This window comes from Gavia stellata, chromosome Z (genome assembly GCF_030936135.1).
Source record: "Gavia stellata isolate bGavSte3 chromosome Z, bGavSte3.hap2, whole genome shotgun sequence".
In the NCBI taxonomy this organism is placed as follows: domain Eukaryota; kingdom Metazoa; phylum Chordata; class Aves; order Gaviiformes; family Gaviidae; genus Gavia; species Gavia stellata.
The window spans coordinates 47,545,429-47,564,747 of record NC_082637.1 but is presented as its reverse complement, the minus strand read 5'-3'; the positions used below and the strand labels follow the sequence as shown (position 1 = coordinate 47,564,747).

The following is a 19,319-nucleotide window of genomic DNA, read 5'->3' as shown; positions in this document are numbered from 1 at the left end:
CGGAGATTTATGGAGGAGCATATCTTCCTCTGCAGTTTCTGATCTTTGGCCTTCACTGTAAAATGCTACTATTCACACATATCTCGCCTGCAAATTCTCTCCCCTTTTAAGCTTTAACACTAATGCAATTGTAAAATAGTTATTCTCTGAGGAGGTTTGTCCTTGCATCCATTAAGGTCACTGGCAGGCCCAGAGCGAGCTCCGGAGAGCTCTACACCATTAAGAGCATGTGAAATTAAATGCAGTGTTCCTTGACGAAAAATAAAAGGCTTGCTTAAGAAACATAATGATACTGAGCAATGTAATTCCATTAAAGGTACTATGCCTTAGCACCTTATTAATTACATACACATTTTGATACGGTGTGTTTAGAAGAAATTAATGTAAAAATACTGTGTTCAGTTCCCCGCTTTGACTGAACACCACTCGGCACAAGGCTAAAAGTAGTCATGTGCAAACTCTGAACCCTCCTGATTTCAGAGCTGCCCAGAGGCTTCCTCAGAACTTGGCATAACAGACTGGGACCGGCAGCTGAGGCGCACAGAGGCGTAAAATCCTCTTTTCATGAACCACGGTCCCTACATTCATGAATAAGGAGCTGCCCCTCCCTCCAGGGCGCCCGCAGCTCACCGGGATTTTTGACTATGTCGGAAACTCCGGAATGCAGCTGCCTCTGTGTTATTTATACCATAGCAGAAAGCAAGCTAGAAAACCGGTCTTAGGTTTGTAAAACAAAGACAAGAAACGCAGAAAACGTAAATTATTTTCAAAGAGAAAGAATGATAAATATTCAATTTATTTGTAGTGCTCCCACTCTGCTTCATTCACCTGACCATCACTGCCAAGGACGCTGCTCTAGTTCCACTTTCGTTTTGCAATCATTTGACTTTCATGTTCTGTGTGCTTTTGATTTTAAAGGAAGTGTTTGGCTAGCTGTTTTTCTGCTTGTTTTGCTTTCAGTAGAATTCAAATAATATACACTATATATAGTGGGAATGCCGCTAATACATTAAGTAAAACTAACTGTAGCTACAAGAACTGTGGACTCTTAGAAGGGATTGGAATGACTTCAGTTGTAGTTTGATGGCTCTGTAGCTTGAAGTCATCCACCCTCACCATTTCAATACTGACAGGAACCATACCACAGCCTCTGTGTTATACCAGCAAAATCACGTCTTCAGAAAGATTCGTGAAGCGCAGACAAACAAAAAGAGGGAAGATGACAGAGAGGAGGATTCAGTAGAAGAGCAATCTTGGTTAGGGCATTGGCCCTGCATTTTCCGTCTGGCCACAGCTTCACCCAGTTCGCCGGTGCCCTGCGAGACAATGATTCCCACGTGCATAATGAATGGGAAGAATGACGGGCACATTCAACCATGGGAGAAACGGTTTTTGAAGTGTCAGCAGAATTTTTGGTCTCTGGTGTTATTTAGAAGTATTTAAAAAAAGGTATGCAGTGAAAGGTGGAAACCAGTGGGAGATGAACACTGACCACATACTCAAGACGACAGTAGAATTACTTCAGCAAGGGCTTTTGTCATGGCCAATTAGACAGAGGTGGGGAGGGAGCAGTTTTCTGAAGTTTTAACTACTAGCTTCATTTATTTCAACGCTCACTTAGAATAATGGTGTGTTTTTAAAGTATCACTGTGTCCGAAAAGCAGCTGCACGCCCAACTGTTTTAGCTTTCCACATAAATCCGCTTCACGTTCAGAGCAGAAGACGGTGCGTCCTGGACCGGTTTCAGTTGGCCTCACACTGTGTCACGTCCCCTTGGGACCCTCCCGTGGGATGTGTCGGGAGAGGCACCTCGAAGACCGCGACGCCTCGAGAAACGCCACTGGGAACGCGCTTTCCCAAAGGCGGCGGCTTTACGCCAGCGCCAGCGTTGCCGGCCCGCCCGCGGGAGCCGGCTCAGGCGCAGCCGGGGCCCTCGCACCCCCGACAGCGGCGTTGCCGTCACGCTGTCACCACCACCCCTCTCTCCGGGAGAAGCCCGGCGCCACGTCAGCAGCCCTCAGCGGGGCGGGCGAGGCAGGGGGGAGGCGCCGAGGGCCTCGCCGGCCGCCAGTGGCCCCGAAGGGGACGTGGTGGACCGGCGGCGCCCAGCCGCGGTCCCCCAGCCCACCTGTTACAGTGGCCACTATGACATCACCGTCCCCATCCCTCTGCGCTGGTGACGCCACACCGCGCTGACCCAATCAGAGGCGGCGGGGGGGGGGGGGGGGGTGCGTGCCAGGAGGTGGCCGGGAGCTGCCGCCAGCTCGGGGCGGGGGGGCCGTAGGTGCATGGGGCGGTGGGAGGGGGCGGTGTCCGGGGAGACGCGTCAGGCGCCGCCGCCGTCGGCGTCGTCGGCGTCGTCGGCGCGGGGTCCCTCCCCTCCGGCGGCCCGAGCCCCGCGGGGAGCGGCGCGGCGCGGCGGGGATGAGGCGGGCCGCCTCGCACCCACCGTAGCGGCGCGGCCGCCTCCGCCATGAAGCGGAAGAGCTGGGCCGAGGCCCGCCGCCGCGCAGCCCCGCCGCCGCCAGCTCTGAAGAGAACTCGGGGCGCGGCGTCGCGGGCGGCGGGGGGCGAGGCGGAGCGGCGGCAGCCGCCCCCCGCCGGGCCGGAGACCTGCCTGAGGATCGCCGGTGAGGGGGGCGTGCCGGGGGGGGTGGGGGCGGGCAGGCTGGCGGCGCGGCGGGAGAGTTGAGGCGCAAGTCGGGGCCAGGCTGCCGGCGGCGGGACGGGGCGGGGGCCGCTGGGGCGTGGGGGTGTCCCGTCCCGTCGTGTCCCGTCACCACCCGTCCCGCCCCGCCCCGCCGGCGGTGGGCGCCGCGCCGGCCCCCGGGTGGGGGGCGCGGCGGCGGGGAGGGGGAACTTCCCGCCGCGCTGGGTCGCCGCTGTCCCCGCCGGGACCCCCGGGCGCTTGGCCGGCGGCGGCCGCTTCTGCCATCTGTGCCATGGGTCAGGACTTGGCGTCTCACTGGCGTTTCGCACGGCGAAGTATTTTCTAAAAACGCATCGCTAGTCCAGCCGTTCTTCCAGAAGAATAAATATCGTGGGTTCTTAATAGCTTTGGCTGTACCGAGCAATTGCCGTGTGCTGGCTTACTCTGCTTGTAAGAAAGTGAAGGGAGAATACATTTGGACCAGTAAAACACTTTTCTGTGTCGGGGGGGGGGGGGGGGGGAAGCAACGTATTTCTGTCTACACTGGCGATCTATATCTTTCTCCGCATGTTGTGCTTGCTGGCGAATGGGCAAAATGATGGACAGGCTTCGCACTTCTTGACACTCGAGTGCTGACGGCTTTTGCAGGCAGGTTTGCTCAGTGTCCTCTGGCCTTTTCGTGGGCCTGTGATTTGAGCCGTGCTTTGTTTTGGCACGGGAACCTGCCTCTGTGGAGAAACGTATTGGATCACAGCTGAAATAATTCTGAATGTAGGTTTGAGTTCCCCAGCTAAAAGACACGGTTGAGTTTAGTTTGCCTAAAAGCAAAAAGCAAAAAAGGAAAAAAAAAATACTTTTTATGTCCTGTGTCAGAATCTGGTAGTATTTACAACTTCTCTTAAAAAACAAGAAATAAACCTCACTTACCACTTCTCTGGGAAGGACATGGGAAATTGTCTGGAGACAGAACAAGCAAAAACACAAAGAGTAAACATGGACAAAAGGCACCAGTCTTACCTGTGCCAAGAAACAGCATTCTTTAAATTAACTAGCGTGTCTCCTGCGTAACAATATGTTTAGAAAACCGTTAAGATTTTGTTTTGAAAATTGGGTATAGCAATGTAGGACAAATGTAAACTCCCAAAGCATACCAGATTCCTCTCTTTAAAAAGCTCTGATACTATCAGGGAATAAAATCCGAAATACTCCAGCCTAAAATACAGCGTTTTAGGCCTAATCTACACAGAGAAACCTAATGGTGTACTTACACACAGAAGTCTAATGCTACAATAACTCCGTATGGCTATTTTTCTGTAACTGCAACCACTTATATAGGAAATGATGATGGTACAGTTTTAAGGTATCTAGAAACCCCTCATTTGGCGGGTGATGACTTTTTGATATCAAAGTAATTTCACTAGCTGGAATACTGTGCAGCCCTGTCCAGCTCAGATCTCCATGTCTGCCTAACCATTCTCACAGAGCAGTTGCTTGGATCTGATAATGCATGTCTGGCATCAGCAGGCCTCTTAAATTACTGTGTTTTCTCCTCCAAAGGAATGTTCACCTGTTTAAGTAATACAGTAGCGCACCTGGGCTTTGACTTGTGTTTTTTCAATGGGATTTCAGCATAGGCAGCAGTACACAGTATAACAAACTTGATTAAAATGCAGTAGATTACTGTATTTAATAATACTTCATTTTGTCTTGGTCTTCTATTGGGTACAGTGGCTGCTGTTTACAATCTTCTAATAATGGAACAATTACAGTCTAATTTTTATTACACTGGTATGTCATACGTGTTTTTTGAGAAACCTTAAAAGAATAAGCTCACAGGCTTACCTTTTTATTCAGCTGTTTTAAAAGTTATTTCAAGTTTTGAACTGTCAGTTCTGCCTTCTCCTAATGCAGTTCTGAGAAATGAATTAATAGTTCTGAACTGGAGATAGATTAAAGCATAAGGCCTTATTCTTGCAAGTGGACATACTGGTAAATATTTTAGCCTCTGTAAAGGCTGAGAGATCTGCGTTAGCTTATCTGCTTACAGAAACAGTGCCAAACTCATTAAGAACATTGCAGGCTACCCTCATTTCCATCTTTGCTAGAAGACAGAGGCAGAAAACAAACCTGAATAGCTGTAAAGATTTATGGATCTTTTCTTGCCTGATGTTACATTCATAAACAGCAAAGTTTGTAATCCAGTATTTGCATGGATACTCAAATTAATTAATTATTGCATTTCTTTATTTCATAATTAATTGTATGCATCAGCCATATGTCAGAATAATTTTTAATCAGAATCATCTAAATATTTTTGTTTTCTATTAAGACTAGTTCAGGAAAGCTATTCCTGTAAAAAAATTGTTTGTTTTGGTCTGTTAAGCTGCATGGTAAGCCTTACCATTTTCTCTTTGTCAACTAATGCATGAGGCTTGCTGGTATGAATTCAATTTGCTGGAACTGAATGCATTTCTTCTGTTTATTAGAAGCATATTCCCGTATCCTTCTGATCTCTGAAAGAAGTCATTTATATGATTTAAAGAAAATGTAACCATTCTGTGTGAGATGCTTGAAAGCTGTTGATTTCCTTTCCTTGGCTGCTTTTCTTTGTCGTTGCTCTCGTTTTATAAATAACATTTAAAAGAAGATGTGGATTTACAATGCATAAACCTCAGGCAAAAGGTGTGTGTTTCTCTCTCACCTCTTTTCAGCAGTTAATTTTAAAATGAAGTACCTACAATAACTACACATGGAATTAAATTTTAAGTGATATAACACCGTGGGGCATTTCTTGACATTTGTTGGTCCTCCTGCTAAATGTATATCCAGCTTGTTTACAGTGAGGAACTAACATCTTAGAGGATGCTCTAAGCTGTACTGTGTATGCCTTTTTTTTCTTTATTGAGAATCGTTACACTTACACTGTCACTTGGAGCTTTTATGAAATACCATTTGGTTTAATATGTTCATTGATAGGTGGGTTGCTTTTTTGGGTTTGTGGTGGGTTTTTTTCAAACCATTGAATTGTCTTTTGTTTTTCCAGTATTTCTGGCTTGTCATTTTAAACTTTGTGTATTATGTAGAAAACTATTTTTTTGGAATGCTAAGGACACTTCTACTGAGTGTCGTTAAGCTTTACAACACTTCGACTATCAACACTGTCAGTTAGTTTTCATTATGCACCTATCCCAGTACAAAAATTGTATTTACATTTGTATCAATATGACCTCACTTACTTTTGAGTCTTTCTCAACGTTGAGAGTTTAAATATGAGTTTAAGGCTTTTAGTATGTAATCCAGCACTGAAAGTGCACAAACATATGTAAAGGAGTCTTGTGTATCAGACAAGGGCAGCAGAGTGCAAGGACTCTATTTGAGTAAAGTAACACAGTGTTGCTGATCAGTCATGACATGGTCCTGAAAATAATTTTTTTCATGGTTTTCTGTTAAATAAAAAGTTCCTTTAGCTTTTTAGTGTGCTTTCATTTTCTTTTTCAGAGGCCAGGCTGTTGTTCTAATTGCCAGCTCTATCATCACTTAAATTTGAAATATCATAGTGATGAGTGAATGAATCTTTTCAAGGGTAGAATGACTAAAAAGAAAATCTCATACAATTTTGCTTTTCATCTTGGCGTTGCAACAGAATTTGTCTTTTATGTTTTCTCATATGTCTTCCCAATATTTTGGAGTCTTTTAAATCAAACACAACAAAATACCATGTACCAACTCAGAGTTTAGAAATACACTCCTCTTACCATAGTAAATAACTCTCAGGTTACATTCCTGGTAATTCAAAATAGACTAACACTGGTTTTTGTTGCGCTGTCAGTCTTCTCTGCGTTTCTCATCTCAGGCATCTGTTTAACAATAGAACTGTAGAATTTATCTTTTTATGAAATAATCTTTGCTGATCATATGCAGACTTGTCCTGCACTGAGTGCCTGCTTTTAGTTGTCTCTTGAATTACTGAAAGGTCTTACTCCAAGGCCTGTGCAGCAGATCCCAAGAAGCATCAGGCTTATTGAGAGTAAAGAGAAGGAGATTATTTTGCCATCTCCGTATTCACATTAACATGATTTTGCAGTGGTAGCTCTCGGTTTTTTACACGTCTGTTTCCACAGAACACTAGATCTGAAAAACAAGCAAAATGCTTTTCCTCCTGTATGCACACTGCAATCAGATGCATGATTATTACAACTTGCATAGACACGCTTGTGCTAGCTTTAATCTCACCAGTTCATGTAACAGCAGTAGTAAAGCTATGGTAACATAGTCCTCGGTTAGGGGTGTGCAGGCTCGTTTTGTTTTACATTGGATGCTTACGCAAATTAATTGCCTACAGTGACATCCGTGTTTCTGTATTTCAACTGTTTTGTTACATGAGGCTAACAAAATTAAGTGTAATTGAAGTATATCTAACATACTGCAGTCATATCTCCTAATTGCAGTGCAGATGCAGCCTGTAAGGCAGTGAGCCCTACTCTCTCATTCTTCTGAGAGACGATTAGAAAGGTCTGCTCTAGTTTGATAGGTTTAGGATGACCTTTTATCAGAAATTTGCAGGAATCTGGAAATGCTCAAGCACACTATATGTAAATGAAATACTAAAAAGCTAAAATTAGCAAAGGAAGCATAAAAATAATAAAATGGAAGCCTTGCTCCTGCAGTCCAAACCATTGTGGAGTCCTAGTGAAATCAATTCATCCGTGTTCTGGTGTATTTTATGTATAAGCCCTCATCCTGCAATCAGATCCTTAATGAAGGAATTCTCCTTTCTCAGCATGTGTTACTCCTACTCAAAAATCAACACAGTAATCCTTGGCTACTGTAAACAGAACTGGGAATGTGTTTGCAAAAAAACAGGTAAAAACAGACATGGTGAGTAATGCACCATTTGTCTGATACCGCACTGGTAAGCCAGTAGAAAGGTAAATATGCTTATGGTAAAGGACTTCACTGTGTAGCTCATTTCTAAAATCTCCCTTTAGGAAACATGTTAAAAAGATGGAGCCTGCTGTTTACGTAATAGGGAGCAATTCTTAGTGGTGCACAGGAATGGACAGCTTGTCAGGATACTGGCAATTGGAACACACTGCTCTTATTGTGAGGTAGTTCTGTAAATTCATTAAACTCTTGGTTTTTTCAGGTGTTTTAAGAATAGCAACAATTAACACGATCCAGAGATACTAGTGAAGAACTGAATGCCAACAGCAATTCAAAAGTCCGTGTACACAATGTTCACTCAAGATAGGGATTCTTATTTTTGTTGGACATTTTTGCAAAAGCTGCAGATTTTCAGTGAAAGCAGGAGTACTGAGGAAGCAAGCGATTCTGTTACTCCAAATCCTGTTCAGGAGCAAAATGCTGAATTATTTTAGGTCTTTGACCTGTGCAACTATATTTCTTTTCATTTTGATCCTCCTTTTGTATTTGAGGATTTTGGAGTACTCTTTCTGTAGTGCTTTTATATTATCAAAAGTGATGTGAAGTTCACGTGAAGAAGGTGGTGTGCAAGAAGGTAGTGTGTCAGTTTGAGCACTCCAGCTATTCTGCCCAGGCTTTGATGCAGATGTTGTTTGTGTACCGGGAGAGCTCAGTCTAAGTCAATAATTAGACTGGATCTAAAGGACAGATGCCATGGAGGGAAAAATTCTGGCTATGTATTCCCACTGTTAACCCCCAGTGGCCTGGTTCAGTTAGCTAACTCAGAGAAAGACTTTTCGTTGTACAGAACCTGGTGGCAGCTACCCATTAAATCAGTTTAGAAGTGGTGTGAAATTATAGCTTGGGGCTGTAGTATGACATGTGTTTAATCTAGCAATGCCAGTTTAAACACAATCCCTAGACATCATATCCTCTCAGTTCTCCTTTCTGCTTCCTCCTTTGCCCTCAGTCATGTCCATCCCCCCCCCCCCCCCCCGCCCCCATCTTAGCTCTCATTCTCAGGGCAGAGGGAAGTAAAGCAGCTAAGCAGTTTTTTTTTCTTTTTTAATTTTTCCTTTTTAAATTTTTTTTCTCTTTTTTTTTGTCTTTCTTTTTTTTTTTAAATACTTTGTTAGGATACCTGTTACAGTGTCTGATTCACACAAATCCACCTTGACGCAGCACAGGGAGTAACACAGTGGTGTGGACAGATGCAGGGGAGTTGTGGGAAACTGGGGCCCCACCCTCAAAGCGCTGGCCAAAACCCTTTCCCAGGACTGCCTTTCTGTGCAGCAGTTTTCCCCATAGCGTATTTTGCATCCAGTTGGGGTATCAGTGCTCTTGCTTCTCTACGCATACCTCCCTTTGTGGGCCAGTTTAGTCACTTCTTAAAAATGCACAGCATTACTCTTAAATTTTGTCTTTTGGCTTGTTTTCAGGAGATACTTTGGTAAATGCTGGGAGGTGCAGAAGTTCCTAAGCAGGTACTGCACTTCCCAGCTAGTACTCCAGCTGCTGTGCCTACAAGATGGGAATTTTAGAAATTAAATAAGCAAGTTTGGTGCCTTGCTTCTACTGAGTGAGTAAGGAAGTAGGTGCCAGACTTGCCTAGGAGTTACTGTCCATTCTGCTGATTGCACCTGACCTGTAAATGTTTAAGCCCAACCATTCACGTCAGGCTGCTGTTCTACTGAAATGTGCATTTAGCAAATTTAAACTTTTTGGTGGTGTTGTCTGCCTCCACCCCCGAGATACTGCTGTACGTAGGAGAGCACTGAACATGTGAGTGTTGAAATACAGATGTGGGGACTCCTTTCTTCGCATACTTTACTATGTATTTTCAAGATACAATTAACGATTTCTACGTGCTAGTCATGGAGGATTTTGTTTTGAAGTGTAAAGTGATTTTTTTCCCCTGCTCCTGGAAAAGGAGGTACAGTTTTTCTTCATCAGAAATTATGCTTTGAAATTATATGTTTATATGCAGGTGATCTGTTTTGATATTTAAGTAATATATCTGTTCCAGGCAACTAGTTTGCAAAAAACAGAATCTTTCCTTTTAGGTTTGAATTTTAATCCATGTATTTCTTAATGGTATTTTTTCAGCAAGAGGAAGAAAAATATTGCTGTGGTGCTGCAAGGCCTCAATTTTTATTGACCAATTACCGCAAGCACAGCAATTTACAGCAGCAGCACACTCGGTGTTTAAAGTTCACTGGGGCTACAGCTCCCCTGGCCATAAAAATAATTTATATCTACATGAATACTGCTGGCGTTTTTTCCCCCTCAGCTTGACAGAGGAAATCAGGGCAAGCACAAGGTGCCTTCTGCCGGATCTGAAGGGGCAGCTGGGGTGGGGATGGGGATGTGCAGGCGGTGTCCCCACCGGTGCTCCCGCGGGCCGCAGTGGGCTGCCGCCTCGCCCCCTCGCATCCCTCCAGCGTCTGTCGCCTGCAGGCTTTAATTGCACGCCACTGCTGTCAAAATCATCATTGTACGGCAAGATGGGAAGTGCCTGTGTTTCTGCGCGGCTGTGCTCCGCCGTTTAGTTTAACATAGGTGCTATGAGGTACTGGGGTATTTGTGGCTTAGTTGGGGGTGTGTGTTGGTATTCGGAGTGCAACAGGTGGGGTCTATTGCCAAAAGAAGGTGTGTCTCCACTGTGTGCGTGGGTGCAAGTCGGGCTCCTGCTGTATTGCAAAGTCGTCAAACAGGTAGCTTTCCTGGGAACACTTTGTTTGGGAAAGAACACTAAAGAGCTGCGGATTACGGGAACACTGCTGAGCAAAAAGCCTCAATCTTTGTGTGCCTTGTTGCTTAACACGGGAGAAATAATAATGTATAGTTTGGTAATACTTAAAAGAAGATTTGGTTCATTTTAAACCATTTAAACTTGTTCTGTTGACAGGTGATACTTCAGACTTCCAGCAGAAAAGTGTGATGTTTATAAAAGCTTTACGTTTTCTTACATTTCAGATCGCCTTTATTTTGCAATTCTCTGCCAAAAACCAAAGAGTGGAACTGCAAATACCCATTATTTCTGCATAGATGATGAACTTGTATATGAGAAGTAAGTGCAGACTTATTTTTTCCTGTTTTTCACAGATCATTGAAATAAATTAGTTGGAACAACAGCAGTGAGGAACCAGTCTAATTGACATTCTGTTTTTAAATGTAGCTGAGTGAAACATACATTCCCATTATAGAACTAATTACATGGGTTTGGTCCTCTCAGACTTACCTGCCATGGTGATTTATATGTCTTAGAATGGTTTCTTGGCTTTCCATCAGGATTTTTAAAAAATCTTTTCAAAGCAGAAGCGTTCATTGTACCCATTCTTGTTAGAAGACACAGGAACATGATGCAACAATATATATTCGTAAGTGCGCACTGGACAGCTGAGCTGAAGGGGATGTCTTTGGTTGCTCAGGTATTAAGTGGAGTGTCTAAACTTCCTAGAATAAGAGGAAAAACTGGCCAAATCAGTTCAAGCCTTTATGAGCTGCCGATGGATATATTATTTCCCCCGTAATGAACAGTGTATGCCTTTGTATGTGATCTGGAATGCTGCTAATGATTTAAATATTTTTGACCAAGGGCAGGCTTACTGTTTTTGAAAGTACTGATCAATCTTTATTCTCTGCATTAACTTTTCTCTAGCAATATTAATTGCCTTCTTTTAAAGTAAAGCTCTTGGGTTGCTATTCTCACAGGGTGATACAGTAGTGAGAATTTTTCAAACCTTGAGTATTCCAGTTTGTTTTTGAGTGGTGGTGTGTGGACAACAAAGAAAAAAGTTTTAGTCTCTGTTTAAAGATGACAAAACTGTTTCCTCCAACAAAATAGTATGTATGTAAGGAGGCATTCTTGTTTTTAGAATGATGCACATATATCACATATATATTATTACTCTTTGCTTTGTGCATCTGATTAAAAAAAAAGGCATTTACAGAAGTCAAGTATAATTTTTCCCCTTTCTTCTACCAGCTTCTATGCAGACTTTGGACCACTCAATCTGGCCATGGTCTACAGATACTGCTGCAAGCTAAATAAGAAATTAAAGGTAATTAGCTTGGGTTTCTTAAGTCAATATTCTTGACTTTTTAAAGAACAAAACCAAACGGGCAAAATGCTTTTTTTTGTTCAGGTGCTTTCCTGGGTTCCTAATCCAGCTAAATTTTAAATATGAACGCTAAATTTTATCAAGGTGAATTTAGGGAGGAGGAGGAGGATTAGGAGGGGAAAACCCACTTACTTTTGAGATCCAGAAGGTGCACCATGGTGGCAGTAACTAATGTTAAGCTCCTAAAAGATTATCTTCTCTGAGGAGTGCTCAGTAATTTTCAGGATTGGACCCTTGATAGAGCAGAGTGTCTTTAAAACAGAGAGTTCCTGCGTTAATTAACATGAATGACTTCAAGTTAGTTGACCTCTAACAGATGTTTGAGTGTAGAACCTGTTAGGCAGATAAAAAAGCTTATTAGCAGTAATGTGAATCACAGTTTGCCTCTTCAAAATTGCTTAGATCTTGAAACTGCCACTGAACTGTGAAAATTGGGAAGTATGCAGAACATTATAGTTTAACAGAGTTGAGGATGGTGGTTTTTTTTTTTAATTCCTTGATGTCTGTCATTGGTACTAGTTTGCATGATTCAGACTCGCTTTGTCCCTGTAGCAGTGTGAACAGGTTTTCCGGAGACAAGATTCTCTGATTTTTGTTTACAGGATGCTCTGAAGCAACACAAGTCTATGTTATGATCCCTTTGAATATCTTTGGTTTGATATTAGAGAGGTGTGTTAGGATTGCTGAGAACATACTGCTGCTTGTGATGTGGGGTTTTTTTGTCTTGAGTGCGTTGGATAGTATTGGAGCAAGTAACATTGCTATTTAAATAGTGACATTATGTGATAGCTTAGCAGTTGATCAAAGTATACAGTTTCAAAATTCGTTTCAGGGGCCAGTTAAGGGATAGTTTTTGCTGCCACCATAGATGTAAGTGTACTTTCTATTGGCAATGCCATTCCACCCCCTCTCTAAGATAATTGGAGAAACTATATGCCAAGCTGAGATGAAATTTTAAAAAGTTATTTATGGTAAAGTTTAGAAATACTTTCAAAATATTTTAATCTAAGCATGTATTTTCCAGTGGTTCTGATCCTTAGGAACAAATACAGGTTGGTTTATTTGGAGTCAGGTTTTCTTTAAGAATAAAAAGAGTCTAAATTCTGTTTTCAAAACTATTGTGACTTTAATATGCCTGTGATGTTTTTGAGAATGCCATTTTGTATATACTTCTTACAAATGACTATCTGTTACGTAGAGCTTGAAGTCAGAAATACTAAATGCATTTAAGGAGAAGAAGATTACTGTAGTTTGTATCAAAAATGACTTAAGCTGGATACTGGGAAAAATACTGGAACAATCTGTGAGGGATGCAATAGAGTTTTCCAAAGCTTTTGAGGGGCTAGTCTACAGTATACTTGGTCCTCTGAATACAGGTGGCTGAAAGTAGGTGAACAGACCATTGCATTCCTCTAGTTTTATAAAAGAAGGCATGAAGAGTTTAAAATGCAAAATCATAATCTTGTTCATTTCTTGATACAGTCATTTTCATTGATAAGGAAGAAAATAATTCATTATACTGGCTTTGATCAGAAAAAACAAGCAAACGCTGCATTCCTCATAGGCTCCTACGCAGTAAGTATTTAAATTTTTACATTACATCAGCTTGCTAAATGTGTTCATTTTTTCATACTCAGTTTTTAAAACAGTTCTTTTCTCTTGAATAATCTTCCTAGTAATGTATTTTATAGTAGGGTAACACATACTAAGACAGTTTTTAAAGTCTACCAGGTATGTGAGTGGAGTTGTATGGTTTTGGTTTTTTTCTCTCTACTGCAGTCTGTGCTCCTAAGAAATAAGAGCACCACTGAAAAAAAATCTTTGTGAATATTTTAATTTAGAAAAAATGACTGCTTCTTGATGTTTTTCCTTTTTTCTTTTTTAAAACAGAGAAATATTATCTTGCACAAAGTACAGCATATCATTTCCCATTGCACACACGTTTAAATACACCTTTTCTTCTCCACTTGCTTCTTTTCTAATGTAAGGTCATCTCTTCAGTTAACCTAGGAGAAAGAGTGAGAGATCATGTGGTAGGCTTAGAGCTGGTATAAAGCCTGGGAATATACAAGGTTGCTGGAAATGTTCTGAGCCAGGTCCCTGACCACAGAGGGGAAGATGACTGGTTTTACATCACAACTGCATGTGTTTGGTAACAAAAGTGTAGTAAAGGAATAAAATGCTGAATACTTCAGAATGACAGATGTGATGTACTGTATTCATGTTCTGCTTTGACTTGTAACACAACTTGATTGTAACCATGTCTCTTGTTTACTGGGTAATAAAATGAAGTGAGAACCTCTGTGTTTTTGATGTTGGAGATTTGAGGGGTCAAAGTTCATGTAACCTTAGGTCATTCCTATTTATTAGCTGCAAGGCTATACAGTACTTGCTGGGATGCTGGCAATCTCTTTGCTGCTTCTCTACATCATGTAGGAGGTCCATTTCCTGCTCCCCAGGGTTTCTCTGTTGTCTGTTTTCTATGGTACTTATTACAAATTAAGAACTAGATTTCAAAATGTGTCACTCTTGACATTTGAAACACAGGCACTTGGGAATGTTGCTGTAGACCTTTGCATTCTTAAATCACATGGAAACTGGCAACATGAGTTACTAAAATTGTTTGCAGTTAAGGCATTATGTTGACAAAACAGCTGCAGCTTTTAGGAAAATTACTTCTTCCTAGTGGCTTGATCATAATGGAGGCCCAGAAAGTGAGAGGGGATTTGTTTTAGTTATCAGCCATTATTTGGAAGCAAGTGGGTTTTGTTTTTCCCTAAACTTTTGTTCTGAGTATGTGTAGTGGTATTGGACAGCACAGCAGCTGACATTTTGAGCAGAATCCATGGTGTGGAAAAATAACTAATGGCAAACCAATCTAATAAGAAAATACTGTGGTTGGCTATGTAAAAATATACAAAAAACCTAACACAAATCCTATTTCTGATCATCCAGTAGCCCTGCCATGTTGCAATAACAACGTGCAGTTGAAGAGGAACTCCTGAACGGACTGGAATAAAGCTCTAAGATTAATGTGTATTGATTATGACAGCCCAAAGCATGGAAATTAAAAATGGAGGCTGTTGGACAGAGGAGTAGGCAGTTTTTGCTTCAGAGAACCGCAATGAAAGAGGTGGGAGTTGCAGAGTACAGAAGGGATGCTGACACAGATCCAGCTTAAGTATGACACGAGATCCAGCTTAAGTATGACTGACTAGCCAATGCATGTGGGAGGACTGGTTGCAGCCAGCTGGCATATGGCATAAAGAGGCTAGTCAGAATTCAGAGACTCGTGCTCAGGTTATTGCATTGTACAGGTTGAGTATTTTGGCAGTTTCCCTTAAAGATCCATGGCAAAGTGAAGCACTATGCGAGTATCAGTCCCCTCCTTGAATGGGGGCGTCTCTGTCTGGCATAATCACAAGTCCTGGATGGTGAGGTTGCTCTAGCTAAATGCTGATTTTCTTTCCAGTGCAACAGACTTTGGCTTTGGTACTGCTTTTTCTATAAAGTAGGGTACAGTTTCTTCCCAGATTGTTGTGGGAGGGATTCCAGTGAAGGAAGATCACAGACGAAAGACTGTGCCCCTGAGGCTTACTTTTTTTCCCCGGTGCCCTTTGATGATATTTCATGAAGAGGCAGGCTTAATTACAGCACTCACTGCTGAAGTGTTCAAACATACACGTCCCACGTTTCTGCTTTCTGCAGGGAGAACTGGATTGTTCTCTATGGGGTGAACAATGGTATAAGATCTGTTCAGAATGCATGATAAATATATGTCTATAAGCATATTTCCTGATTCAAAGGAAATATATTGAGGCCTTCTTTATTTAAACCGTATGTAGACTTAAGCATCCATTTACTTCTTCAGTTCAGAATGCTTTGCTTTTTGATGAAGAAGGATCCAGCCAGCTGTTGGTCAAAACTTTAAGAAGATTTCCTGTAATATTAGTCAGACTGTGACCTGTTGGTAATGCTCTTTGCTGCCTGAACTGAGTATCATAATTTAATTTCTCATCCCTTAAAGTTAAGTGGTAGGTTGCCACTGTATTTTGTTTCCAGTGGGTTGAATGTGTTTTCTTGTTTGATTTGTTTTTTTAGCTTCATGGTGGGTTCCCATTTCAATAGTTTACCTTAGGCTGAGGAACTGCGTGGCAGAGCATCAGGTTGGGGGAGCTCAGGTGGGAAGAGCAAGGAAGTAGAAAGGGAAACTAGCCTTTACGGAGTTAGTAATGAAAATAGTGCTTGTCTGTGTGTGTTGTTAGGCCTTTCATAATTTAAGTGTAGTTTTGGGTGCAAGGTGCTGTGTAGATGCAGGTGTTTAAAGTTGCTTGTTAGCAATCAGGCTGCCAGGTTTTCAGGAATAGCACAGACACAGTAACTGTGTGTGCTTTCTGGTTTTGTTCTCTTTTTTTTTAAACACAGACACATTTTAACTATAAAAGTATAATGAACTGTATATAACTAGTTCTCTGGAACTTGTATGTCCTCATAAACATTCAATATTTTTATGCTAGAAACTTCCGAGCCTGTCACTTTAAGGGCTTGTTGACCTTAAATTTGTATTCTTAAACAGAACATTATTTAACTTCTGCTGAAAGGAATTGGGATATATTAGCATGGTTTATCATTCAACATCTTTTGTTTAAATATATATGTGTGTGTATATATATATCATGTGGGGATACGCTCATTCTGACTGCTAAGGCAATTACAAAAGTCTCCATTAACTGTGGTGATGTGTAAAGGCAGTTGTTAGTGTTCTGGTTTACAAGCAAAGTCTGTTCTCAGTCTTTTCTTCACAGTTGGTGTGTTTTACTGTTCCCCCCCTCCCCTTCATCTAACTTGTCTGTCTTTCCTCTTCAGTGGACATAATTTCTGAACTCTTCAGGCTACACACTTCTTTCTCCCCCCTCCTGCATCTGCTGCTTCCTTCCAGGTGTACTTTGATGTGACAGCACAGCCTAACTCAAGCTACAGGGCTCTTCAGTATAACATGGCCTTAAAAGTGAAGAACAAAGTTTTCAAATACATTGTTCTATATGTAGTTTTAGAGTAAAATATGATTTTTTAGATTAAATCTTAATAATTTAGATCTTAATCCTTTTATTGTTCATCTTCCATCTATTTTAATTCTGTATTTTGTTTCACTTTTACAGATGATATACTGCATAATGGGAATAATACTCTTCTGTGTAGATTAGCATAAATTTGGCACATTCAGACACACAAAGGGTAGCCAGAATTTGGTGTATTGGGGTTGAATGTTTACACTTTATTTGGGTGGAGGGGGTTAGGGGAAAGAAGTGGGGGTTGGAAGACCTTTGTTCTTCACCTTTTAAAGAAAAATTGCTTTTCCTTGTAAGATGTCTACACTGTTCAGGCCTTACCACTCTACCAAAGCAGTGATCTTCTGAGTTGATCTCTACAGTGGCTTCTCTTGATTTTCGCCAGGACTTGGCTGTCGGTGAGGAAAGTCTGCTTCTTCCATCATTGCTCCTTCTATATTAAGAAAGAAAATGTACCCTCTGTGCCCTGTCCACCCAATTCCCAAGCTCCCCCCTCTCCCCTTGGCTGCATAGTAACAGTGTTTTTTTTCTCAGGCCTGGCACTAATTATGTACTTGGAGGGTGACCCTCCGAGGGTACCGCCCCATGAACTGCTGTAATTCAGGTCACCTTCTCCAGGACTCATCTCTGTACTTTGTCTATTTTCTCATCTTCTTTCTTCAGGGTAAGCAGCGTTTCCTTCATCCATTCTGATCCATAGTACTGGTTTTTTTGCCTTTTCAATTTGTTAGTGTCCTTCCTAGCTGTGGGTCTAATGCTGGGTGTAGAAGCTGGAGGTTGCAGAAGCAATTAGCAGCCGTCTGTGATGTTGAACTGCTCTGTTCTTACCGTAGCATTTGCAGAATTATCTCTGGCTAAGCCTTGGGAAAGCAGGCAAACCTGTTTGTTCAGTGGTCCAGGCTGAGTGGTGGTAAATGGGTAACTGTGCTCAAATTACAGGTGGGTAAACCGTGTTTACCCTCATCTACGTTTTGGTGAGAGGTGCTTTTGCTTGACAATCAAGTGGCAGAGATGAGATGGACAAAGTACTGGCCTTTCATTTAAGCAAAAGTTGCCTCCAGTCTTTTTGGCTTTCTCTGTGTTCGTGTCCTCTAAAAAGCTACCTTCTCTGAATTGTATTTGGGAAACCATGATTAGTTTACATGATGGCAGCTTTTCCTGCTGTTTGTACTAGGTTCTTCCTCATGATGTTCTTACCAGACTGCTTGTCTCCATAGGAGAAGAAGGGTTGCTCTTTGGGTGTCCCTCACTATAGTACTAGCTTGCTTAGCTGTTGTGAAGTAGTGATGTGCCCAGCATGGTCAGTTCCCAGCTAGTAGAGTTTTCTATACCTCCCCTCTGCTGTTTAAAAGGTAATTGGAGGTTTCTTGCTTTTGTTTATGATGAACAAAGAGAGTTGTCAGAGACAGGCAGTTATTCCCTCTCTGCCACTTTTATCCACTTAATGACTGTGTTTTTGCTAATGAAGGGACTGTTGGCCACATATGCATTTCTTCAGTACACCACAAATGCATACAGGAAGCTTTTTATTCTAATATATTTCTATTTTAATTTTGCTGTATTTAACCTTTTCTTCTAAGGAATATTGCGAGAAAATTTAATATATTAACTGACTAGTATATCCAATGGAGGTTTAATGAAATAAAATATTTAATACTTTTAAGTTACAGTAAAATTACACATGTGTGAGCTTGTGTTTGAGTCTGGTCACACACAGTAGTTATTTGTATTTGTTCAGAATGGGTGGGTTGTGATTATTTGCAGTTTACAGCAGTTCAGGCTATTTTGGGTGAGTGACATTTCTGGAACATAGTTGTATCACATGAAATTTGCTTGTAAGCAGTTTAAAATTAATCATCTCATTTTCTTGCTTTTAAGTCAGCATGGTTGGTAAAATGTGTGATTTAGGTAGCAACCTTAAGTAGATTTCAGTTAAGGGTAAGCAGGTGAATAAACTTGATTACACTAAGCACATCATCGACATGAATTTAAAGTGCTATTTACAGAATTGAGTTGATACCGTTTCTAACAGTACAGCATATTTAAATATCCTATTTAATTCCCCTGAAAAAGCAACAAGTTATGTCATAGATGATTATTATCAAACACGTTTCATCTTCTGTGCAACATTACTATTTTACTTGGCAATCCCATGTATTGAAGATTAAGATGCCTTTTTCAACCAGAGCCTCTTTTACTTTTCTACCAGGAATACTTTTCATCCTACTGGGAATACCGTTTTCATGATTGTAACGCTAATCTAGGAAAACTTTGTTTAAAAAATAGAGCTGGTTTGAAAACACTAATAGGAATCAGACAATAACATGGCTTGCTAAAAGAACTCAGATTCTATGGTTTATTTTAAATGCTCATAAATAAAGACTGGGTTGCCTAGTCCTGCAAGCCCTTCTGTTTCATTCAGTGAACATTTATAGCGGCTGTTTGACTACACAGCAACGTTGACAGGAGCAGTGCTTGAGTACACCTTTCCCAGTACTCAATGCTTAGATGATTCTCGACCATTCACAGAGCTGCCTGCAGTCCCTTAATTAG

At 41.6% G+C, this 19,319-nt stretch overlaps 1 protein-coding gene across 3 annotated transcripts in view; it reads left to right on the top strand.

Moving 5' to 3' along the window:
• Positions 1–2,473: 2,473 nt before the first annotated feature.
• Positions 2,474–19,319, top strand: part of CDC14B (cell division cycle 14B) — a 47,441-nt gene continuing 30,595 nt past the window's right edge. For all 3 annotated transcript variants that reach the window (XM_059833291.1, XM_059833289.1, XM_059833292.1), the window contains exons 1-4: positions 2,474–2,630; positions 10,550–10,643; positions 11,562–11,637; positions 13,180–13,272. In XM_059833291.1, the coding sequence (XP_059689274.1) occupies positions 2,474–2,630; positions 10,550–10,643; positions 11,562–11,637; positions 13,180–13,272 (420 nt within the window). The remainder of the gene's footprint in view (positions 2,631–10,549; positions 10,644–11,561; positions 11,638–13,179; positions 13,273–19,319) is intronic.